This window comes from Macaca thibetana, chromosome 8 (assembly GCF_024542745.1).
Source record: "Macaca thibetana thibetana isolate TM-01 chromosome 8, ASM2454274v1, whole genome shotgun sequence".
NCBI classification, from domain to species: Eukaryota; Metazoa; Chordata; class Mammalia; order Primates; family Cercopithecidae; genus Macaca; species Macaca thibetana.
The window spans coordinates 12,412,383-12,439,065 of NC_065585.1; the positions used below are offsets into that span (position 1 = coordinate 12,412,383).

Consider the following 26,683-nt stretch of genomic DNA (forward strand, 5'->3'; position numbering starts at 1 on the left):
CTCACTCTGTTGCCCAGGCTGGAGTGCAGTGGTCTGGCCTTGGCTTGCTGCAACCTCCACCTCCCGGGTTCAAGCAATTCTCCTGCCTCAGCCTCCCGAGTAGCTGGAACTACAGGCATGAGCCACCACACCTGGCTAATTTTTTGTATTTTTAGATGAGATGAGGTTTCACCATGTTGGCCAGGCTGGTCTCAAACTCCTGAGCTCAAGTAATCTGCCCGCCTCAGCTTCCCAAGGTACTGGGATTACAGGCGTGAACCACCATGCCTGGCCCTTTCCTGGCAATTTTCAAGAACACAATACATTATTATTAACTCTAGTCACCATGCTATAGGATAGATTTCCAGAACATTTTTCATCCTGTGCGACTGGAACTTTGTACCCTTTGACCAACATCTCCCCATCCGCTACCCCACCTGCTCATGACTTTCTGAGGCTGCCTCTTCCTCTCAGTAGTTACTGCTGCTCCAGGAATGGCTTACTCAGGCTCACCTCTAGTGTGCCTTTTCGAGTATCCATCCATTGGTTCTCCCCTGTTTTTTTCTGGAGCAACAAGGCAAGTGTCTTCTCAGTTCTAAAGCAATGTTTTCTAAAGTGTAGGGTAGAGTAGGAAATGCTGCTAGCCCATAGCAACAGTGAATGTTGAATCAGACAGTAAGAGAGAAGCTGTGGCTCCTTTTCCAATTCCCTTACAATCCTTCTGATGAAACCAAGAAGACCAAGGCTCAGTTTAGAACCTTGGTAGCTGTCAGATTCTCTAACGTTTGCTAGACTGTCTTTGGTTTTAACAAAGTTCTTCTTAACCAAGAACAGGCTCAGAGCTTTCTGCTACACCAATATTTCACACACATTAAATAAGGTTACATTTTCCATTGTACTTATTTTTACCTTTACTTTCTGTTTAGGGCATTTATGTGACTGATATAAAGTTTGCATTAAAGTAAAAATGTAAAATGAGACAATTTTAAGAAAATATTAAATGGCTAAGAGCAAGCAGGTTCTGGGATTTGGCAAAAATCAGGAAAATGATGCCTGGATGACTAAAGTCTGAGAATCACTGTTCTAAAGACAGTATTTCACATATTTAGAAATTAACATCTAGTTTTTCCTTCCTTGTCTCTTCGAAATATGTCCAAACAATTTCAAAGTGATTGGACCGCAGCAATGCTGCACGTGTGTGAGGTATCTTATTAAAATTCTCATGGTTTCCAAATATCCTCTAAATATAACAAATCAAACTACCTCCATCCAAAATCAGTAATTAGTCAACCTGGATGCACACAGGACTTTGAAATCTCTCATCTCTGCTGTCAAAGTAATCATATCTTCCCCAGACTTCTTGCTTTCCGGATTTACCCAAGGCCCCGTGACTTTTATCAGCAATTTATTTTTCTCTGGAAATGCCTAGTTAGAAGACTCCAGAAGAAATCAAAATTAAATTGTTTTGCTGTTTTCTCTCTGAGCAATGGATGCAATCAAACATTACTTCCCCTGATTTTCTTGTGCTTCATTTTTCAGGCAAGAGGATGTTTTTGCCTGTTTTGTTTGTCCTCAGTTCACCCCTTTCCCAGCTGTGTTGACACCTTTCCTCATTAGTTGCAATTCATTCTTGAGCCACGGAATTTTGCAGCTTCCCAGGCCCCAATACTGCAATTCGGGATGTGTTCCCAGAGCCTGTGAGTCATACTGAAGGAGAGTAGAGGATTCACGCAGGGAGGACTGAACAAGATGGGCTCTATTTCTACCAGTCCTAGAAAAGGCAGGATGACTCCAGGCAAGTCACCTGAGCTTGAGGTGTGTGCCTTTCTCTAGAACTCATGCCTGTCACATAAATATCTTTGGGAAGGCAACATCTGCATGTGGCTTTGGGCTTCTCTTTATAGCAAATCATGTCCATTTTTATATAAAAGGCTATGGAAGATGTGCTTAGAAGATACAGAATCTTCCCGACAGAAGTAAACTACATCAAATTTAGAAATCAAGTTAAACAGAATGAAATAGATATCTTCAACAATAATACAATTAGAGCTATTTGGTAAAAGATTTTTTGCATTATAATCCTTTTGTTTGTTATTAAGTTTGGAGAAGAAAGTTCACTGTCAATTAGGGAAAGTTAAATCATGTCTTTTCAGAGATGAAAAATCTCCTTGATCACTTTTGACTGTTAAGACATTTTGTGGTTTCTCTGTCGAATGCCATCTTTTCTTTTAGAAAATTTTGTGTACAATTTCCAGTATTCTACATAGGATACATTTTCTGTTTCATCCAACTGTCAGCAGCAAAGCTTTATGATCAACTGGGCAGCCCTGGGAAACAGCACATCTTTTTACTGTTGTTACAGTCTCGTCCACATCTACCCAGATTGTAGTTAAGGGGCACTCATGAATATGCAATTAGCCGTGGAAGTTCCCATGTCTTTCTCACTTCCACATTGATTTGATCAGCTAGCCTCCTTTTTTTTTTTTTTTTAACAGCTTTATTGAGGTGTAATTGCTATACAGAGAACTGCACATATTTCATGCGTACAATTTTATGACTTTAGACATATGCAGACACCCGAGATTCCATCACCACACTCAAGGTAATAGACATATCCAACATGTCCCAAAGGTTCCTGTGTCTCCGTGTGTGTGTGTGTGTGTGTGTGTGTTAAGAACATAACATGAGAGCTACCTTATTAATAAATACCATATTGTTAACTATAGGTACTATGTTGTAGAGCAGATCTCTATAACTCATCCTTTCAGCATAACTGAGACTGTATTCACATTGAACAATGGCTCCCGATTTCCCCCACCCCAACCCCTAACCCCTGGCAGCCACTATTGTACTCTCTGCTCCTATGTGTTTGACTGTTTTGGCTATCTCACTGAAGGAGAATTATGCAATATTTGTCCTTCTGTGACTGGCTTATTTCACTTGGCATACTGTGCTCCAGGTTTATCCATGTTGTTGCAAATGACAAGTTTTCCTTATTTTTTTTAAGATTGAATAATATTCTATTGCATGCATATACCACATTTTCATCATCCATTCATCTATGGATAGACACGTGGGCTGCTTCCACCTCTTGGCTACCATGCATGGTGCTGGGATGATCATGGTCCAGGGCCCCCTCAGGAGCCTGGTCATTATTGGATGATCTGCATGTTTCATTTTCTGCCACTCCTTTCTCTATGGCAACCAGCAGGGATGCATCCACAGACTGCTTTGTCAAGCTGCCAAAGGCTATGTGTAAGGTGGTGCAAGGCAGCCTGCAGGGTTAGTAGTAATTCCCCAGTCCAAAACCCCAGCTGAGTATCCAGTCCAAGTGGGACCACAGGTGGAGCCAGCCCACCAGCTATTCTCCTCTCTTGAAGTCGCAGTCTTAGCTCAGCCTCAGCCTCCGTGGTGGCGAATACCGACCCACTTTCTCTATAGTTACTGCACCCTGTCATAGCAGGCCTACGTTAGATTTTGCAAATTAACAACACTACACATCTTAACCTCCCAGCCCTTACTGAATTCTCCATAAAACTTACTGAATGCTAACTATGAGCTGGGTACTAATTGCTGGTGTCTGGGTCAGATGAAGTGATGTTTTTCTCATGGAGCCTTTTATCTAGTGAGGGAGGCAGACACTAAACAACAACAACAACAAAAAACCACACAAATTATGTATTCTATTGTCTGTATTTCTGTAACAATTATAAAATCATAAATTATGATCTGTCCTCTGAAGGCAGAGAACACAGTGTTTTGACTAGAGTAAGCACAACCAGGAAAATACAGACACGTGATCACCACTCGAAGCACCTACCAGAGTTGTCGAAAGGACTCTAATGATCCAGTTGCCTTAGATGGTTAGGTCCGCTCTCTCAATGACAGGGTTGCTCAGCCTCAGCATCATAGTATTGTGGGCAGGTAAGGCCTTGTTGTGGCACCTGTCCTGTGCATTGTTGGGGGTTTAATAGCATCCCTGGCCTCTGTTCAGCAGATGCCCGTAACACTCCTCACCTCACCCCAAATAGTGACAACATAAACTGTCTCGAGATACTGCACCATGTCCCCAGGGAGGAGAAATCACCCCCTATTAAGAACTACCGTTGTATGAGGACCCCAATGTCTTCTGGAGCCCCATAGTCACTCAGCTCCTAGACTGGGAATCTTGCAAATCTCTCACTGCTGAGTGAGCATTTTAACACACAAAGCAACTCATGTTACACTCATGCTCAAATTTTTAATGACTCTAAATCACCCACAGAATCAATATTAGCTTGGAGTGTGATATGAGACCCCACACAATGTGACCTCTGCTTAGCAGCCCAGACAGAATCCTCTCCTGGGACTGGCCTCACTCACATGCTCTTGTCTAGCGACACAGAAGGACTCACTCTTCTGGGAACCCACCCTGGTCTCTCCTAGATTGATGTACTGTAATTTCTCCCCATCCCCACTTACTTTCTTCCTCTCTGCCTGGCCTGTCCTCTTCCTGCTCTCTCTCTGGAAGAACTCCTACTCCTCCTTCCAGTTTCCACTGAAGCACTGCCTCCTCTGTGAAGCCTCCCTGGATTTCCCTCAGACAGACTCAGACACCCTTTCCTAGACTCCCACTGGACAACTTGTTCCAGCCTTTGTTGTAGCAATTACCTCATTGCATCCTAATTGTTCATTTGCATATATGTCCCTCTCCAGATCATGAGTAGGGCAGAGCAGTATCTAATTTGACTTCCTTCTTCCAGAGCAGCATTGGCAGTATATACAATAACTGCATTGAATGAATAAATTGATCTGCCTGGCCCGTATCCACGCAGCTTTTCCCTCCCCACTTCTTTTTGCTCCACCTCCCAAATCCTCTGGCTTGGGGGTCTTCTCTGGGGATGTCACCTGGGGGCTGCCTCAGTCTTTCTTCCCAGCTGGTTGGTATCTTTCTTTAGTCATTTTATGTTCCAGATATTCCATGACAGCAATGAAGGCAGAGAAAGTCTCTATTTATTAACTGCAGCTGTTCAGATTACCCTGCTTGTTCCCCTTGAAGTTCCTACCACAAGGTAAAAATCATCTCCTTGATTCTTTCCTTTCTTCCTCCCTGTTCTTCTTTTGTCCCTGCCTCTAAACCCTTCTCAGGAGCTGTGGCTATTCCCCACCAGGTCAAGTTGGTCTTTCCCAGAGGTCCTCTTGCTATGCCTGTTCAGCTCTGTGATGGGACAGGGGGCAGAGATTACAATCTCTTCCCTCTCCTGGGGCAGTTTCCTCTAGAGAGGACTGTGTCCTATGGTAAAGTCAGGGCAATTAAGCAGCCATATGGGATAAACCCTGTGCCTAGAAATGTCTGGAGCAGGTTTAGGAATCCCTTCATGGTATAGCAAATTCCTGTATATATAATTCAAAGTAAAATTACCTTACCCAAGGTCAAGTAATAAGCTTCTTTTATTATTGAATGATAAATTCTTTAAAATCACTTCTACCTTGAAACATCCTTTGCTGACTCATCAGTACCCTTCTACCACCCCCCACTCCCCATGAAGTTGGTTATCACATTTGGTCATGTAACTAGGGACGATATCTATTACAATGTCTATTAGTGATAGAAGTTTCGATTCTCTCCATCTATACCATATGTTGGGATGTTTACATTTTTGTCTTTTCTCCTTCACTTATCACAGCTGTAAAAAAGTAGATATTACTGTCCTATTTTACGTGAAGAAACTCAGGGTCAGAAAAATTAAGCAAATTGCCCTGTTACTAGTCTTAGAATGTTTGTTCCAGTCTTTCTGATGCCAAAGTCCTTGAAATTTCCACAAAACCACATTTCATCTCTTTTTAGCAAATGACAGTCTGTTTCCCCTGTCCATAAGTGATGCCTCCTTTATCACCTCCCACTGTTGACTCGTGTGTACATGCACACACACACAAACACACACACGTGCACACATGAACACCCCGCCCCCCACCAGATTTCAACTTCTTTTGGGACAGTGTCTTATTCTCCCTTGTTTCCCTCCCATCTAAGTGTCCTACAATTTATAAGTTTACCAAATATTTGCCCAGGAGATATGCATATTTCCCTTAGTCATGAAATCAAAATTTAGATGGACCATAGAAATAATTGTCCTGTTTAGACAAGAAGCAAAAAAAAAAGGATATACTATGGGTATTTAAAAAAAACACAAAAAACAAAAAACACAAATTTTACAGGTCTTCAGTTTCCCCAAGGTAAAAGAAATTAGGACAATTTCTCCAACCACCATGCCTCCTGCTCAAAGCTTAAAGCCAGATGGTAATATCATGGCTACTCCCATCATCTCCCACTGCAGGATTATCTTTTTCTGAAGCACCATATTTATTCTCCTTACCCATGGGAGATTATCTCCCTGCGTACTTTATAATTTTAGATTGTGAGCTCATGTCCTTTGGGCTTTATCTGGGGAAATCTGTGCAGCTTGGGCTGAGAGTGTGTTTCCACAGAGAGCTTTTATGTTGGCTTCTGGCAGATGTCACAGGGCTAGTACCAGCCTGAGACTTTTTAAAATATTAACTTCCCAGGTTAGTATAAATTTTAACTCAAGCCCAGGCATGTTGGCCCATGCCTGTAATCCCAGCACTTTGGAAGGCTGAGGTGGGTGGATCACCTGAGGTCGGGAGTTCGAGACCACCCTGACCAACATGGAGAAACCCCGTCTCTACTAAAAATACAAAATTAGTTGGGTGTGGTGGCACATGACCATAATCCCAGCTACTGGGGAGGCTGAGGCAGGAGAATCGCCTGAACCCAGGAGGCGGAGGTTGCCGTGAGCTGAGATCGTGCCATTGCACTCCAGCCTGGACAACGAGAGCAAAACTCCGTCTCAAAAAAAAAAAAAAAAATGTTAACTAAAAACCCACTTACTTATAAAGTGTTCAGGGAGACGTTTTCCTCCCACCCACTATGTAGGCCAAAAGAGATAAGCTTTCATGCCTTCCCCTAGAACCAGTGGGCAGATTTTTTTTTTTTCCTAGCTATCCTTTCATTGAGGAAATAGCATTTTGAGTCCCTACAGAAACTCGGTTTTAATTTTCTGCCTCTCTTGAGACCAAGGCCTTTTTTTCTGTTCCTAGTGTCAGTTAATTGATAGAACTTTGACTACTATGACTTCTAAGGCCCTCTCCCCCACCCCTTTTGGAAGCTTTGTTCACAGCACATGCTTAGAGTTATAGGTTTCCCTGGCTTGGCTTTGGGAATATTTCCTTCTTTTGAGCTCAGCTATAGAGTTAAAGAAAAATAACATGTGTTGGGCATGTGCAGTCCCTTTCAGATGTCAGCTTAGAAAATACCTACATCCCAAAGCAGGACTCTGGCTACTCTTTCTGAGTGGCTTTGCTTCCAAGTCAATGAGTTCTAAACTGGCTCGAATTCTTACCCAAGATCATAAGAGTAAAGTTAAACCCTGAACTATGACACAGACCACTCAAGACAGAACCAAGAGAATTCCTAGGTACATTTATGCCAGGTGAACCAAATGGGAGACGTCCAGTGGTTGAATCAGAGGTGTGGTGCTTAACTTTCCCTGTGGTTGAAAGGCATTCTTAACACATTCATCCTTTCCAAGGAAGCTTTGGCTTAGAGCATTTTGGATCCCTTAATCTCTGACTCAAACTAAGAATCAAGGATTAAAATTCATTCCTTGGTGACCTCACACTGAAGACACCAAGTGTTATGAGGAGTCATCTTAGCATGTTTGAAACTTAATGTTGCATGCATGCTTTTGCAATAAACTTGACTTTTTTGTGAGAATGTCAGGCTAAGTTTAGGGCCAGTAAAATATATTTATGTATGAATCATCATAGAAGAAAATGGGTGCATGTTCTTGAAGCTATGTATGTATGAAATAGCCTCTTTGAATAAAAAAGTTTAAACAGATGGTTGCTATATTTTATCTAGGCATTTCAATGTATTTTATAGAGGCAGAATTTCCTTCATGGCACTTGTCACAAGATATTTTCTCCCCTGCCCCTCAGCAATATGTAAGGACAGAGATGTTGTTCTAATTCACCACTGTATCCCAGCAGCTAGGTCAATTTCTAATATATAGTCACATTCAATAAATGTTGAATGAATAAATGAATCAGAAGTAGAAGGAGTTGACTGCTGCAAAGTTTGCTCCTATAAAGATGTGAGGTTTATATACTGACTACACTTCCTTTAAATCCATCTATACAAGCCTCAGTATCACTGAAGATGCCTCTGGCCTTTGTTTATCTCTGCACCGAAGATATTTCTCTTCAGCCTTCAAGTATGAAGACAAATTGAAATGCCATTTGATATGGTTTGCCTGTGTCCTCACCCAAATCTCATATTGAATTGTAGCTCCCACAATTCCCACATGTTGTGAGAGGGATCTGGTGGGAGGGAATTGAATCATGGTGTTGGGTCTTTCTCACGCTGTTCTCCTGATAGTGAATAAGTCTCATGAGATCTGACAGTTTTATAAGGGGTTTCCCTTTCACTTGGCTCTTATTCTCTCTTTGCCTGCCACCATCCATGTAAGATGTGACTTTGCTCCTCCTTGCCTTCCACCATGATTGTGAGGCCTCCCCAGCCATGTGGAACTGTGAGTCCATTAAATCTCTTTTTCTTTGTAAATTACCCAGTCTCAGGAAAGTCTTTATCAGCAGCATGAAAACAGACGAATACACTATCTTATCCAAAAATCCTTCTCCCATCCCACTATGGTAGTGCAATAGTGTATCAATGTTACTATTTTTGTGATTATTAGGAACTAACTGTGCATTGAGCAGTCACCGAACACACACACATACACTTACACTGAACCCCTCTGCTTTTTCAGCAGATGGTTTACACTGTTCTCTGACTGATGACTGGGAGTCGGGGAAGATGAATGCAGAATCTGTAATCACCTCCTCTTCCAGCCACATCGTATCTCAGCCTCCTGGAGGAAACACCCACAGTTTGTCTCCTCAGTCCCAGTTGACAGCTTCTGAACGTTTCCAGGAGAATAGTTCGGATCATTCAGGTGAGTTCAGGAGTTTTAAATCCACACCCAAAGAATTCTTTCTTTCAGAGCCTGAGAATGACTTGGAGATGACTAATGTGCACTTAGGAGCTGGTACCAACCTGTGTGAGGAAGGGAGGACATAGGGCCTCTGCCAGAGCCCAGGTTACCCTTTTCAGAGGCAATGACTGCCTTTGGGTGTCATGTTAGAGGCACCAAAAGCACTGGATCTGCAGTGTTTTATTTAAAAAAAAATTCCAAGAATATTTTGTAAAATGTTAGGCCTCAGTAAAGCAAAGTGGAAGATACACAGATGTTTGCTATTTTAATTCTTAGCTGTGTATTGGACATACTACATAAGAAGAAAAAAGAGGCTGGGCCCGGTGACTCACACCTGTAATCTCAGTATTTTGGGAGGCCGAGGCAGGTGGATCACCTGAGATCAGGAGTTCGAGACCAGCCTGGCCAACATGATGAAATCTCATCTCTATTAAAATACAAAAATTAGCCGGGTGTGGTGGTGTATGCCTGTAATCCCAGCTACTCTGGAGGGTGAGACAGGGAGAGTCACTTGAACCTGGGAGGTGGAGGTTGCAGTGAGTCAAGATCACTTGAGATCACACCACTGCATTCCAGCCTGGGTGACGGAGTGAGACTCCATCAAAAAAAAAAAGAAGAAGAAGAGGAAGAGGAAGAGGAGGAGGAGGAAGAGGAGGAAGAGGAGGAAGAGGAAGAAAGAACAAAAAGAACATCCCTTAGTATTTTCTTGCGGGAGTAAAGCTGTAATAAATTCAACAAGCATGCCCTTTAATTTCTGGTTTGTTAATGTCAGATTAAGCATGTTTGGACATAGTGCTGCACCAAGGTGAAAGAGCTCACTCTGTCATTGGCTTGCTGAGATTAAAAGCCCAGCTCCCTACTCGTTAGCTATAACTCAGAAGAAGTTTACCAAACCCTCTCAAACTTAACTTTTTTTTTTTTTTTGAGACAAGTCTCACTCTGTTGCCCAGGCTGGAGTGCAGTGGTGCGATCTCCACTCACTGCAAGCTCCGCCTCCCAGGTTCACACCATTCTCCTGCCTCCCAAGTAGCTGGGACTACAGGTGCCCACCACCACGCCTGGCTAGTTTATTGTATTTTTAGTAGAGACGGGATTTCACTGTGTTAACCAGAATGGTCTCGATTTCCTGACCTCATGATCTGCCCGCCTCTGCCTCCCAAAGTGCTGGGATTACAGGCATGAGCCACAAACTTAACATTTTTATATCTACATGGAGATGATCATAATTCATACCTTCTTGTGACTAAAATAACTCTTGTAAAGTACTTAGCATACTGTGTCATGTCTACTGAATACTCAGTAAATGTGAAGTTATTGTTACATAAAATTGAAGTTAAATTGGAAAAATATTTTCTCTTTATTTGCTTCCACAAAATCATAAATATTCACTTCACTGGCCATCACTCTTCTGGTTCTGAAGATCAGTATGCTTTGTACATTTTGTTCCCAGTGCAGCTACTAGATAAATGTTCAAGGGTTTTTTGGTTTTGTTTTTTGTTTTTTTTTTCTAGTTCCCTTTCCAGGTTTGGAATGACAGGTTATCAACACCTAAGAAGGCTCGATAGCCACCTCCTCCAGGGAGCTCACCATACTTGGTGCTCCCCTAGCTCCCAGGACTTCTCTTTCTCATGCCCATTATTTGCACTGTTACTGCATGTTTGCCTCTGTGAGATCCTTAAAGATGAGCACTAGGTCATAGTCATCTGTGAATTCCAAAATGCCCACATAGGCATGGAGTCTCACTCTGTCACCCAGGCTGGAATGCAGTGGTGTGTCCTCGACTCATAATGCTTCTTTACTGGTGGACCAAGTAGTAAGTGTGCTTCCTCCATTTTACATATAAGAATATTCAGGTTCAGACAGATAAAGTTAACCTTTGTACCCTTTGCCAAGGGTTTTGTAAGAACAAATATAAGCTCTTTGCTGTGTCTGGAATCTCTCTCCCACCTGCTATACCTGGGTGGCCCTCTACTCTTCCTCAAGTCTCCAATTAAATGAGACCACCTCTATGCACCTTCTCTGCCTGCTTCTGCCTGGTGGAGGTAGCACTTTACTTCCCCTTGATTCCCTAGCACTCTATATATCTCTATAGAAACTGTTTATTTTCCTCTTTCTCACTAGGCTATGAAGTCCTGGGTGGACAAGATCTCTATCTTCCATTAAGCCCTTCACATGTAGGTTTTGCATGTATGTTCTCTTTCAGGTGCTAAAGATATAGGCAGGTACATCATCTGTATCAGTCTAAGATTTTTGAGTTCCAGTGGATGGAAACCCAACTCAAAGTAATTTATTGGCTCATCTTAATGAAAATCCCAGGCTTACAGTGCAGGATCCTGTCATTCTCTGTTTTTTGTTTTCTCTTCTCTTCTATGTCTGTGTTACTCTTTGAAAGGTTGTACCAGGCTAGCCTGGGTGACATAGTGAGACTTCGTCTCTCCAAAAAATACAGAAATTAGCCAGTCATGGTGGCTCATGCCTGTAGTCCCAGCTACTCAGGATGCTGAGGTGATAGGATCGTATGAGCCCAGGAGTTGGAGACCAGCCTGGGCAACATGGTGAGACCCCATTTCTACAAAAAATTATCTGGGCATAGGGGTGCATGCCTGAAGTCCCAGCTACCTGGGAGGCTGAGGTGGGAGAAACACCTGAGCCTAAGAGGTCAAGGCTGCAGTGAGCCAAGATCATGCACTGTACTGCAGCCTGGGCAATAGAGTGAGACCCTGTCAAAAAAAAAAAGAAAACAAAACAAAACAAAACAAAAAAGACCCTCTGTCCATGGTGGATCCTGGTGGCTCTGTGCCTATACCTTTCTAGTTTCCAGTTCAGCAGAAAGAGATTACATCTGTCTGGACTAATGACAAGAGGCCAATAATTGAATTTCATTGGTTCTGGAAGGGCCTGTTTCACATGAACAAAACTTTGTTGATAAGTATGTGAAACTCCAAAAAGCTTGAAAAGAATCAAATGCTAGGAGGAAAGAGAAAAAACCAGTCACTTCACTGAATCGTGTACCAACAGAGGGGGAAAGGTGATTCCTCAAGGAAAATATGGGCACTGTCCCCAGGGAACAGGAAATCGATGCTGACTGTTGTCTCAGTGAGCTTGCAGTCTAGTGGGGGATTATTGAGAAATATTACAGAATTTTTAATTCAATGCGAAAGAGAGTTAGCGAAGATATGAACAAGGTATAATGGGAGCACAGAGAGGGAGCAGCTAAGGGCTAAGGAAGAGCTAGTAGAATCAAGGTAGGCTTCCTGAAGGAGGTTACACCTGAGCTGAGCTGAAAAAGGTATTCAGTAAATGGCCACTTAAGGAAGGAATTCATGAATAATTCGTCCCAAATCACACAACTCATATCTTTGTAGATCTCAAATTTAAACCCATTCATCCTTCAGTATCCAAGTCTGGTGAACTTTGCAGTTTTTCAAGCTGGATTTGTTTCTGAGGAAATGTTTTCCAAATTCCACATGAAATCAGGGTAGGCTAAGAATAGAAACACACTTTAGAAGGATGGTTGAGTATTCAATTGAACCCACAATAACTGAATTCACAATATACATGAACGACTGTACATTTGCAGTGACATAATTTACTACTGTGATATTTTGAATTGCCAATCTTCAGCATTCCACCCGCATTATGGGCTAAGTAGGTTTTGTTAGCTGACTCAATCCTCATTCATGGCATAAATAGCAAAAATAAATGCATTCATAACATAAAGTCATTCCAAGTTTTAAACAACTGTTGCAAAATCGAGCTTTTGAAGCATTTGGCAAAAATTAAGTTGAGGTCTGTTTATATTCTCCTTTAGGTCTTTTATGTGGTAATCCTTAAACCAGCTTTAATTTCTTTAAGGTGATTACAATAATACTGAGGTTCACTCTTATTCTTATAATTGTTGGATGACTTGTAGTTTCTACTGTGGCTTGGCAGTACTGAAATATTGTACTGATTGCAAAGAGTTTTGCAAAGACAAATATTTCATAATATATGTTCTCATTTTTGGTCTTTAGAGACTTCCGGTATGTGAAGTCGCAATTGTCTTTCCCTGCCTGCTTCAGACAAAATGTTATGCTCTGTCTAGATGTGGTTTTTAAATCTTGGCTGTGACACCTCATAGCTGTGTGACCTTGGACGAGTTCATCATTTCTCTTAGTCTTATTCTTCTCTTTGCAGAACTAAGATAATGGCATGCACCTCACAGGGTTGTTGTGCTGTTTAAGTGAACTAACGTATAAAAGCTCTTTGTGAATTATAAGACACTTTACAGATTTTAGACATTATTATTATCACAGTCACAGAGTTAGATTTCTTACATTATCATAAACTCTACAAAGCCTTTCCCCAACGTTAGATCAAAAGGCAGCCCTAAACTGTGTAAATAGCATAGTCTTTTATTTTATAGTGATTGAAGAAAGTAATTAGTTGCTGAAATTTTCTAATGACAGCCCTGTATAACAGTAGGTAATTTTATCTTGTTATTTATGACGCATTGCTTGAACTGACATACGTTCCAAAACTTTTTTTTTTTTTTTTTTTTTTTTTTTTTGGTGGGTAGAAGGGAAGTTTGAGATGATTTTTTGTTCCAAGATGATTGAATCAGCAATGATTTCTAATTTATTTATTTTTTTCTTCCTATTAGAAACCAGTTTGTTGCAAGAGGTCTTCTTTCAGACCATCCTGCTTGCTGTGTGCTTAATCATTTCTGCATGTGCAAGGTAATTCAGATTTTATTTTCATGCAGTGGTATTTCATAATTAGTGAAGCTATAACTGATTGATGATTTCCTTGCCCTATTCCACAAAACATTTTAGGTAGCTTTGTTGTTAAGATTTGTTCATTTGTCTGTCCATGATAAGTTTCCCTTTATCTCTCATTGCCCACCTCCATCCTCTCACACAGCATGCAAAACCTAGAAAGTAGGCAAGGCGCAGTGGCTCATGCCTGTAATCCCAGGACTTTGGGAGGCCAAGGTGGGAGGATCACCTGAGGTCAGCTGTTCGAGACCAGCCTGACTAACATGGTGCAAATTAAAAATATGAAACTAACTGGGCCTGGTGGGGGGGCACCTGTAATCCCAGCTACTCGGGAGGCTGAGGCAGGAGACTTGGTTGAACCCGGGAGGCAGAGATTGCAGTGAGCCGAGATCCCACCATTGCGCTCTGGCCTTGGCAACAAGAGCAAAACTCTGCCTAAATAAATAAATGAATAAATAAAAACCTAGAAAGCATACAAAACCTAGTGTACCTTGCTTAAAATTGTATTTTACTATGTATTGCTTTTTGTTAAAAAAAAAAGTGGCTCCTGGAGTTCAAAGGCACTTGAAGTTCCCGCTATGGGACTTAGGGTCCCTGCAGAGACTCCACCCTTCCCATTGTATTTGCATATCCCCACATAAATTGTCTCTTTATGTCTCAAGGTATGTTTGTTCTCTACTCTCTGGCCTGTACGTTCTTCCTCTGCCTTCTTTTTCTTTCCCCATCCAAGTCTCCAGGGTAGTGATCGAGTTCCTTGGCCCACTCCTGCCTCAGGGCCTTTGTACTTGCTGTTCACTCTGCCTCTTACAACCCTCCAGATAGCCTCGTTACATGTGAACTTACTTCTTTACAAAATCTGTTCAAATGTCACATCATCAGAGATATCTTCCCTGAAAATCCTGTATAAATAGCATGCCACTCTTTGTCACATGCACCTTGCTTTACTTTTCTTTCAAGCACTTATTACCCCCTGACTGTGACATGATTATCTGTTGAAGTTTCAATGGGATCTGCCTCTCCCTAGAAGAATATGAGCTGCCTGAGAGCAGACACATTGTGTGTCTCCCTCATTTCAGCATCCTCAGTGCCAGGAGTTCTTCAATATTTGTTGAATCAATGAAACAAAGGTGAATACAACAGTCCAGGGGTCTTTATGGTTCTTGAACTCTGGCCAGCAAGGGCTGCCTGCTCTCGAGTCCCACATTTTGAGGGTCAAATACAGCAGCATCACTTGGAGGAGCCGCTTTTCAAAATACAAAGTCCTGGATCCCATCCCTTGAGATTCTAATTTAGATTTACTGAGAATTGGTATTTTAAAATAAGCTTCCCAGATAATTATGAGGTTTGCAAAATATTTTTAGATCACAATGGGACCAAAAGAACAAAAGTGGAGTGTGGGGGGTGCTCCTGTGGTTAAAAATAAATTTGCAAAATTCTGCGTTCTGTATCCCAAGTTCGGAGAACCATGATGTGCATTAGTATAATAATCAGTGAAATAATGTGGTGAGGGAACACGTCTGGCTTTATTTCACTTAGTGTTTTCCAAACCTCCAAGTTGATCTCAGAGCCCTTTCTTTCCTTTCACAGGACTGTGAATTAAATGTTCGTTAGGTTAATGTTTGTGGATACTCCTGCCTTAAGAGGTGGAGCTTAACTCTTAATCTTTTGAGGGAGGGCTGCATTTAGACACGTCTTCCAGGAAGTAGAGTAAGGAAGTGGGTAAGGAAGGTAACTCTTCAGTGGAGAAACTGGACAAACACTGCTGCAAGTGAACAAGTCAGCATCAACAGGGATAAGTTATACTGATTGCATGTCCCCTTGATAGATGCGGTGAGAATGGCGCTTTACCTCTGTGGTCTTCCAAATCCCAGTCTACCAAAAGAAAAATGGCAGAATAAATAAATTAATTAATTAAAATAAAATAAATTAAGGGACATTCAACACATTATCTGAGCAGGACTTTCCAAAACTCTTGTTGTACTAATGTACCAGTATTGGTACATTACCATGTTCCTTCATTGCGACAAACATACCACAGTAATAATAATAGAGAAAGCTGACTGGGGACCACATGAGAACCCTCTGTCCTAATTTTCTGATTTCTCTGCATATCTAAAATTATTCTAATAATGTTTATTTGAATTAAAAATTGACTAAAAATGTATAGATGTGGGCAAGAGCGTGGAGGTGTCTCTTTTTTTTTTTTTTTTTTTTTGACTCGGAGTCTCACTCTGTCACCCAAGCTGCAGTGCAGTGGCCGGATCTCAGCTCACTGCAAGCTCCACTTCCCGGGTTTATGCCATTCTCCTGCCTCAGCCTCCCGAGTAACTGGGACTACAGGCACCCGCCACCACGCCCGGCTAACTTTTTGTATTTTTAGTAGAGACGGGGTTTCACTGTGTTAGCCAGGATGGTCTTGATCTCCTGACCTTGTGATCTGCCTGCCTCGGCCTCCCAAAGTGCTGGGATTATAGGCGTGAGCCACCGCGCCTGGCCGGATATTTCTCATAGATATGTAAGTGACACATGACAGACAGGAAAGTCAACATGTTTGCACATACAGGTTGAGTATGCCTCATACAAAATGCTTGGGACCAGAAGAGTTTTGGATTTTGGACTTTTTTTTTTTTTTTTTTTTTTTTACATTTGGGAATATTTGCATATACATGATGAGATACCTTGAGGATGAGACTCAAATCTAAACAAAATTCACTTATGTTTCATATACACACAGCCTAAAGGTAACTTTACACAATATTTTAAGTAATTTTGTGCACCTGTGGCATGAAGTCAGGTGTGGAAGTTTCCACTTGTGGCATCATGTAGGCACTCAAAAAGTTTCAAACTTGGGGCATTTCAGATTTTGAATTTTTTAATTAGAGATGCTCAACCTGTGTATATAAAATTCAAGAAAAGGCAAGACAAATCAGTTATTATAGATGTAAGAATAGTGATGAATTCCAAGGGTATGTACTGAAAGGGACAACCAAGGAACCTTATAGGGTGCAGGAAATATTCTGTATCTTGATCTGTGTAACAATTACAGGTGTTTATATTAAAAAATCAAAATCAAGTTGTATACTTTATAGGCTTTGCTGTATGTATGTTAGAGCTCATTTTAGAATAACGGTTTTAAAATGCATATAAAGGGATTTCCAAAAGGATATTCACCAGATTTTATTAATAACTTTTCCTGTATGGTGGGATTTTTCCGATGATATTTTCTTTTCTTTTTTGTATTTATTTGTAATCTCTTTCAAATGATTCACATTTTGAAAATAAAAACCACAAAAATATTATTCTTTTTTAAAATAAATCTACCCAGTGACATCATCACCCATCCTATTGGCAAAAATTCAAATGCTTGGTCACATATTTTGGCGAAGTTGTGAAGTAGCAGACGTGCTCCATCATTGCTGTGAATTTTTAAACAATTTATTCTTAAAATCCCCAGGTAGGGGGACCGGGTGCCGTGGCTCACACCTGTAATCTCAGCACTTTCGGAGACTGACGTGGGTGGATCACAAGGTCAGGAGATAGAGACCATCCTGGCCAATATGGTGAAACTCCGTCTCTACTAAAAATACAAAATATTAGCCGGGCGTGGTGGTGGGCGCCTGTAATCCCAGCTACTCCGGAGGCTGAGGCAGGAGAATGGTGTGAACCCAGCAGGTGGAGCTTGCAGTGAGCTAAGATCACGCCACTGCACTCCAGCCTGAGCGACAGAGCAAGACTCCATCTTGAAAAAAAAAAAAAAAAAAAAAAAATCCCCAATCCTCAGGTAGGGAGATTCAATAATGTCGACCAAGTTTAAAGTTACATGTCTCCTTTGACCTGGCCATACCTTTTCAAATAATTTATTGTGTGAAATGACATATGTAAAATACTAGTCATTGCATTTTTAAGCAGTTTTTAAAAATTATTTTTAAGTGCACTTTCAGTGGTTTTAGTATATTTACAAAATTGTAACACCATCACCACTATAATTCTATAACAATTTCATCACTGAAGAAAGAAACCCTGTACCCATTAGCAGTTACTCTCCATTCCTTCCTCTCCCACTTCCTGGAAACCACTAAAGTACTTTCTGTCTCTATGAATTTGTCTATTCTGGACATTTCCTATAGAGTTATACAATATGTGGACTTCTGTGTCTGGTTTGACTCACTTAGCGTAATGTTTTCAGAGTTCATCCATGTCATAGCATGTATCATACTTCATTCTTTTTTATGGAAGAATAACATTCCATTGCATAGATATACCACATTTTGTTTATCCATTCCATCAGTTGATGGGCATTTGAGTTTTTCCCACTGTTTGGCCATTATGAATAATCTTGCTATGAACACTGGTGTACAAGTTTTGTATGGACATACATTTTCATTTTTCTTGGTTAAATATCTGGGAATTGAGTTTCTGGGCATATAGTAACTCTATGTTTAGTATTTTTAGAAACTGCTGAAACGTTTTCCAATAGGACTTCACCATCTTGCACTCCCACCCCCACCATCAGTGTATGAGGAATCCAAATTTTCCTCATCCTGAACGGTTGCTATTGTCTGTCTTTTTGACTAGAGCCATCCTGGTGGATGTGGTGTGATACCTCACTGTGGTTTTGATTTGCATTTGCCTGATGGATAATGATGTTGACCATCTTTCCATGCACTTATTTGATGTTTGTTTGTGTATCTGTTATACAGAAATGTCTGTTCAAGTACTCTGACACTTTTTAAACCAGGCTGTTTGCTTTTTATTGTTAAGTTAAAATAATTCTTTATATTTTCTGCATATTAACCCCTTCTCAGATCTGTGATTTGCAAATATTTTTACTGTTCTGTGGATTGCCTTTTCACTCTATCGAATGTATTCTTTGATGTGCAGAAGTTTTAAATTTTGATGTAGCCCAATTTCTCAAATTTTTTTTTCTTTTTTGTGGCCTCCGCTTTTGGTGTCACAGTCAATAAATCATTGCCAGATCCACTGTCATGAAGTTTCCCACCTATCTTGTGTTGTGCTTGATAGTTTTAGCTCTTACATTTAGATTTTTAATTCATTTTGAGTTAATCTTTGTATATGGCATAAAGTAATGCTTCAACTTCATTCTTTTGCATGCAGTGTAGTAAGTTTTGAAGTGGAAAAGCATGAGTCTTCCAACTTTGTTTTCCTTCCTCAAGATTGTTTTAGCTATTTTGGGTCCCTTGCACATCATTTTGGTAATAGCAGAAAATAGAAACAACCCAAATGTCCATAAATAGAGGACTGAATAAATAAATTAAATTTGTCCACACCACAGAACAATGTGCAGTTGTGAAGTGCAATAGAGGTAGATGTAGTAATAAAGTTAGAGAATGGGGTGGGAAAGACAGAGAGACAGAAAGAGACAGGATAATTCGTATCTTTCAAGATATAAATTATTCATAACTGGAAAGTCCAAGCATTGAATACAGCTGTCCCTTAATACATAAGAGGGTTTGATTCTAGAGCTTCCCTCAGATACCAAAATCCTTGAATACTGAAGCCCCTTATATAAGATGATGTAGTATTTGCAAATACCCTATGTATATCCTCCCATATAATTTAAATCATCTCTAGATTACTTATGTAGATGGGTTATATTACTTATGAACTTTATTTCAGGGTAAGAAGAGGCATTACTGTTATTAAATGAAATGTTTGTTTTTAAAAGGGACTGTTAGGTCTGACTGGTCTGAATACCTTTTTTACAGACAAAATATGCTATGGAATATACAGGTGTGGGTGATCTAGATCTCCATCTCTTCACTGCCATGACTCTTTTTCAGATATATATTGAGCCTTTACAAGCAAGGTGTGAAGTGGTGAGGGCTGCGTGAAAAACAAGTGTGGGGTCTGGTCACTGCTAGGTTGTAACAGCATCCGGGCCTAGCCACAACTTTGCTCTGAAGTCAGAGCAGGCAACGCGAGCAGGGAGAGGCCAGGGGCAGGAGCAGGCACTTCCAAGCCTGCAGGGGCAGGGGGCTTCCAAAGCCCCCAAGAGTGCAGGGATACCTGGGTTCAGAGCAGTGACTGGGCGGCTGCAGCTGCACCTAGGAGGACGGGGCTCCCTCCTGTTCTGGGCTCCCTCCTGTTCCAGGCTCCCTCAGGCTCTGTGAAGCACACAACCCTGGCCACGCCTCCCCTCATGCAGCTGGCGTCTTTGCAGCAGCCACAGATAGGCTGCTGCTGCTACCATCACTTATGGGACTTCAGTTTTCCCACCATTTCTGTCTTCCCTTAATTTCTTATTTTTTCAGAACAAATTATTTCTGCCATGGAATATTTTGCTTGTATATGATTAATATAGAAAACTGTTCACCTCTGTAAGAAAATATACTAACCCACAGCAATAACAAATATGCTAATCTACAATTAGCTCATTCCTTTTTGTTGCTGAATCATATTCCGTTGTATGGATGTATAAAGTTTGTTTATACATTTGCCTGTTGAAAGGTGTCTTGGTTGCTTCTGGTTTTTGACAATTTTAAATAAAGCTTCTACAAAGAATCACATGCAGATTTGTATATAGACACAGAGTTCAACTCAGTTGAATTAATACCAAGTGCAGCAGTTGGGTTTTATGGTAAGTCTACGTTTAACTTTGTAAGCAAGAGCCAAACCATCTTCCAAGTGTTTGCACCCTTTTCATTCTTAACGGCAATGAATGAGAGTTTCTGTTGCTCTGCATCCTCCCTAGCATTTTGTGTTGCCAGTTGTTTGGGTTTTAGCCATTCTACTAGGCATGCAGTGGTATCTTACTGTTTTAATTTGCATTACTCTAATGATGAACAATGTTGAACGTCTGTTTTTATACTTATTTACCATTTGTATATATTCTTTGATGAAGTGCCTGGTCAGATATTTTGCTCATTTTTTCAAGTGGGTTGCTTATTTTCTTTTTTAATTTTAAGAGTTCTTTATATACTATGGATAGAAGTCCTTGATCAGATACATAATTTGCAAATATTTTCTCACAGACTGTACCTTGTCTTTTCATTCTCTTAAAAGTGTCTTTCACAGTGCAAAAGTTTTACATTTTGATAAAGTCCAATTATTCATTTCTTTTCTTTCATGGATTGTGCATTTGGTATTGTATTTTAAAACTCGTTGCCAAATACAAGGTCATATTGATTTTCCCCTATGTTTTCTCTAGAAGTTTTACACTTTTACAGTCTACATTTTTGGTCGATGACTCATTTCGAGTTAAATTTTGTGTAAAGTGTGTTATATATGTGGAGGTTCATTTTTTGCATGTAAATATCCAATTGTTTCAACACCATTGGTTGAAAAGATGGTATGTTCCCTTTGAATTGCTTCTGCATCTCAATTAAAATTAGTTTACTCTAGCTGCATGCGTCTACTTCTGGGCTGTCAACTCTCTTTCATTGATCTGTATGTCTGTCCATTTTCCAATACTATCTTTATTACTGTAGTTTTTATAGTAAACCTTGAAATCCTAAGTCTATAGTAAGTCTAGGAAAATCACATAGGTTGGAAATGCACAATTAGTATGCTAAATCAGAGCAATCTTGTTGTTTCAGATGGTTTATGGGAGAAATATTAGCCAGTGTCTTCACGTGTTCATTGATGATAACTATAGCTTGTAAGTAACTGTTTCCCAGATTACTGCGATGATGCCTGTATTTCATTCCAATTTTGGTCACTTTAAAATGATTTTAAAATATTTTCTCTTTTTCGCTCAAGATGTGAAATCATTGTTTCTCAGCCTTGCCAGCTATTTCAAAACCACTGCCTGTGCTCGGTAAGTGTTGCCTGTGTTATCATTATTGTCTGGACAAAGGTGACTATAATTTGATATCCGAGAATGGTTTCTGCTGCATAGTAGATGCCAGTGACTGTGTATAGAAAACGTTGTGATCATTTGTCCTGAAGACTACTTTCTGTTACTGCTAAAATTTAATAGTATTATCATCCTGCCTCCTAAATTTTTACATCAAAATAATTTTTAAGCACAAGACTTAGAAAATAATTTGAAAGGCAATGTCCTTTAAAATAATTTTTAAAGTGATTTTGTAGATTCATAGCACTACACTTTATAAATACCTCATATTAAGAAACCTTTGTGTTAGACTTTCCCAAATAGCTGGCAAACTGCCCATGAAATGATCTCAGTTACAAACTGTGATTTCTGTGCCTTCTCTTATTCATTTAATGATCCCCTTGTGTGTTAACTGCCATGGTTCAGCATATTTCAAAGGGTTACTGGGGTCTGGGTGGGATGCCCATAGAATTTCAAACAGTCTGGAAAGCACCATCCTATTGCAAGATGAACTGTGTTAATTACCTTCACTTCAATATGGCTGCCAGAGGCAAACTCACATGGCTTGGAGACCGGGGTCTGTAATTCACCATGGTGCTCTTACAAAATCTGAGTTAATTCTGAAATCACAATGGGGTTTAGTAAAAATTTATTTTGGTTAGGATTCTAGGCAATATTGATTTACTGACATTTTGAGTGATGCTTCCCACAATTTCTAGATATTTCAGGTTTCTGGGGGTGCACATATAGCTAAGTTTTATTCAACCTGATATTTAGAAAATTGAATCTTTGGGTAACTCAAGAAATCCTTGTAATTTATCCCTTGAAATTAATGACAGGCTGGGTGTGGTGGCTCACACCTATAATCTCAACACTTTGGGAAGCTGAGGCAGGAGACTTCCTTGAGTCCGGGAGTTTTAGGCCAGCTTGAACAACATAGTGAGAGCTACAAAAAATAAACAAAATTAACTGGGTGTGGTGATGTGCACCTGTAATCCCAGCTACTGGGAAGACTAAGGTGGAGGGATTGCTGGAGCCTAGGAGGTTGAGGCTGCAGTGAGCCGTGATTGTGCCCATGCCACTGCACTTCAGCTTGGGCTACAGAGAGAGAATTTGTCTTAAAAAGAAAAAGAAAAAGAAGAAAGAAAAAGGAATTAATGACTTCTGTTTAAAACAATTATTGATTTCTAAAGTGGCACCACCTAAGTTACCAAACCTTTATTGAGAATTTATGATATGTTCTATATGGTATGGGGTACCCAGTTCAGCTCAACTGCTGTTAATGAAGTGTCTACCATGGGTTAGACACAGTCACTAGGTGCCAGAGTGTCAATGCCCTAGCATGTGGCTGGCCTTGAGATTTCATCATCTCATTAGAGTAAAGGACATGTAAGGGGCAAGGTAAGGTTGCTTTTTAATATGGTTAAGTGCAAATATCAGGTTAGTACAGGAGCCAGGGGGAGCACAGGAGGTCGGTTTACCAGACTCAGAGGAGTGGGGAGTATGTTCAGGGAGGGCCTCCTGGAAGAGCCAACATCCATCCTGCAGGGGTTATATCACCTGCTGTTTTCTCAGAACTTCCCATTGTTCTGGGCTCATTGTTTGTTTTCTCCTAAAAGAAATTACATTAGGACAATATTTCTATCCTGAACAAATGCTCTTATCTTCTGACTCATTCGAAGAAGGAATGAGATTCCTTCTTTGATTACTTGTGTACATACTTTGACTTGTTCTTCTCTTGTTCCCAACTCCATTTCTCCTGTTTCCTGTCCACCAATCTCATATACACACACATTTGCATTTAAGACCTGTGAAAACAAGGACTATTGACTTCATTTTTGTATCTACCACCAAAGCCTTGAAAATAGTACGTACTCCATACATAGTCATTAACTATGTTTTACTGCATCATTTCTTGAAGTACTTCCTTAAAAGCCCGAGCTCTGTGTGTATATTAAAGACTTTGCAACCCTCTCCTTCTTATGTAAACATACTGAGAAACTAATAAACCAAAGACATGGTTATTAATATCGAGAGTCAAGAATGACTCATAGGCTTCCTCTAACAATCAATGATGAGAATCAGGCCGGGCGCGGTGGCTCAAGCCTGTAATCCCAGCACTTTGGGAGGCCGAGGCGGGCGGATCACAAGGTCAGGAGATCGAGACCACAGTGAAACCCTGTCTCTACTAAAAATACAAAAAATTAGCCGAGCGCGGTGGCGGGCGCCTGTAGTCCCAGCTACTCAGGAGGCTGAGGCAGGAGAATGGCGGGAACCCGGGAGGCGGAGCTTGCAGTGAGCGGAGATCGCGCCACTGCACTCCAGCCTGGGCAACAGCGTGAGACTCCGTCTCAAAAAAAAAAAAAAAAAATGATGAGAATCTAAGGAAGTGGAAGGCAAGCACTGAATTCAGTTCAGCAAATATTAATGCAGCACCCTCCCCCCAACACACACACCGATCTTGCACTGTGCAAGTTAGATTAGATTAGGTGCCTGTTTAGCACCTCAGATCATATCCCTTTTCATAACATAATGAAATTCTTAGGCAACTGTTTCCCTCATTAAATTTAAAGTCTGTGAGGATAGGGACTATCTATCTTGTCCACCATTGGCCTGAATGTCCCTTGCAAATGAAGGTCAGCACGGGTATCTCGTGTTAGTAATGATGTGTTAGCATCAGCGGTACACGCTTTGCACACTTATGATTTCATAGTAACAAAATGGGCAACATCTGTTCTCTCTTAGATGAAGGAATGTATGTTTGTATATGTAATGAATGAATGAATAAACTTTAAGGAATAAAAATATGGGGAAAATCCACCTGTTACCCTACAGACTGTTCTACTGGGCAGGAGAGAGCCTTTTTCTGGAAGTTGTATTCTTTTGAGCCATTTTCTTTACTAAGTTTTTAATCTTCTTGAGGCTCATGATTGCCTTTCACTTAAAGTGCGTTTAATCCAGAAAAATGCCATTAGGGCAGGTGGGAAGAGGAAACCTTAGGAAATGTTCGTTAGCTAAGTACCATGCTGGGCTGAGGAGTCGAAACCTCTATAGCCTTTCAGACAAAAAGGAGAGCACTAAGAACTGCTGGGATAAAAGCAAAAACAAAAAGTACCCTTAGTTGAGGCTGCACTCTTCCTAGTTGTGATTACTTAGGCCAGTTGTGGGTATGGGTGTGGTTGTGCGCATATATATGCACACAGGGGTATGCAGTGATTACATACTGCATTTCCTGGGCATAGGGATGAATTATGCATTTCTTTTCTTCTTTCCCCAATCTAGGTTTGTCAAAATTTGACAACCATTTACGAATGCCTTCGATGAATGTACTCCATCTGAGTATCCGGAAATTGTCCAACTTGCAGTCTACTTGGAATCAAGTGTTTTATTGAAAGGGAGTAAGCGAGTAATTGAGAAAAATCCATTTTAGTTGGACTATGTGATTTTAAAATGATCTCAGTTTTTCCATCAAAATTATAATATGCTCATGAAAATAATATTAGTTTGCCTTCCCTTTGCAAACACCAGCAGTTGAAAGGGAAAGGACAGGGAATGTGATGGAAAAGAGACTGCCTGGAATAAATGTTTCCCTATGATTCTCTAAGGCAGTGGTTCTCGAGCTTGAATTTTCATTAGGAAATTCTGTGAGGAGCTTGTAACCAGATTCATGTATCTGCCACATGCACCTATCTCTTGCTGAATTGCTTTAATAGAACAATGAGAGCAAGTTTGTCTAATTAATACCAACCTGGCAACTTGAATAACAATAAATACAATTTGAACATAAAATATAATGCTGCAAAAGTTTGTCATTCACCTCAATGGAGTGACTTGATATTAGATGGTAACAGTAGGTGATGGTTGATACGAAAATGGATAGGAAAGAAGAGTTTTCTGAAAGTTATATTCTTTTGAACCACTTTCTAAACCAAGTTTTTAATCTTGGGGCTCATAATTACCTTTCACTTAAATTACACTTAAAGATATAACACAGAAAAACGCCTTAAGGACAAAATAAAGGCCAAACACCTGAGCGCTTTGAAATGCATGAAAATGGTGCAGCTGTACCCTGGAGCCTTGACTCAAGGGCTCTAGAAAATGTTCCCTTTGTACCCCCCACACTTGGTGCATGTTCACAAAGCAAATATGGCCTGCAATTCAAATTTGTTCTATGTGATATTCTCTGAGTAAAAACTCTTATGTGCAGAAAATTGTCTTTGCTCAAAATGGTAATGCCAAAATGTAACTTTATATATAATTTGCATTTAGTGCATTTTTTGCTTAAAAAATAAACTAATAAATAAGTGGAGTCACCAGCAAATTTATATTTGTGTGTGTGTGTGTGTGTGTGTATATATACATATATATATGTTTTTTTTTTTTTTTTTTGAGAAATCCTGGAGGAACATCATTAATGGAAGACTGTATTATTTCCCTATTTCTGCCTTAAGAAATTACCACAAACCAAGTGGTTTACAGCAACATAAAGTTACTGTTTTACAGTTCTGGAGCTCAGAATTCTAAAATAAAGGGCAGCAGAGTTGTTTTCCCTCTGGAGGCTTTAGGGAAAGATCTATTGCCTCGCCTTCTTTAGCTTCCAGTGGCTGTCTGTATTCCTTCGCTTGTGGCCCCCTCCTCCACCTCCAAAGCACACAACTCTGATTTTTTACTTCCATCATTACATCACCTTCTCCTCTTCTGAGTAAAATCTCCCTCCACCCCTCTCTTTAAAGGACACTTGAGACTACATTTAGGATCCACTCTGATAATCCAAGAAAAAATCCTTAACTTAATGACATCTGCAAGGCCCCTTTTGTCATATAAGGTAACATTCATGGGTTCCTATGATTAGAACTTGGCTATTTTGGGGGACCATTAGTCAGCTGACCACAGTTGTATTTGAAATAGCTTTGTGTAATAATTTAGTACGTCTGGGATGTGTCCCATGCATTTGCCATTTTTACAAGTAGGTTAAGTGATCACAAAGTGATCCACAATCCACGTGCATGGAATGCTTTGAAGTGCGATTTAAAATGAATTTAATGGAGAACTAAATGCATATAGAGCCTTTCATTTAATACTCTATTAGGAGAGTTTCC

At 40.4% G+C, this 26,683-nt stretch overlaps 1 protein-coding gene across 6 annotated transcripts in view; it reads left to right on the plus strand.

Moving 5' to 3' along the window:
• TMEM71 (transmembrane protein 71) overlaps window positions 1-26,683 on the plus strand; it is a 54,161-nt gene that overhangs the window by 23,110 nt on the left and 4,368 nt on the right. For 3 of the 6 annotated variants that reach the window (XM_050801626.1, XM_050801624.1, XM_050801623.1), the window contains 4 exons: window positions 8,808-8,993; window positions 13,675-13,750; window positions 21,346-21,407; window positions 21,509-21,566. In XM_050801626.1, the coding sequence (XP_050657583.1) occupies window positions 8,808-8,993; window positions 13,675-13,750; window positions 21,346-21,407; window positions 21,509-21,566 (382 nt within the window). Of the gene's footprint in view, window positions 1-8,807; window positions 8,994-13,674; window positions 13,751-21,345; window positions 21,408-21,508; window positions 21,567-24,866; window positions 25,906-26,683 lie in introns of those variants that run through there. The other 3 variants (XM_050801628.1, XM_050801627.1, XM_050801625.1) reach the window with 3 other exon arrangements.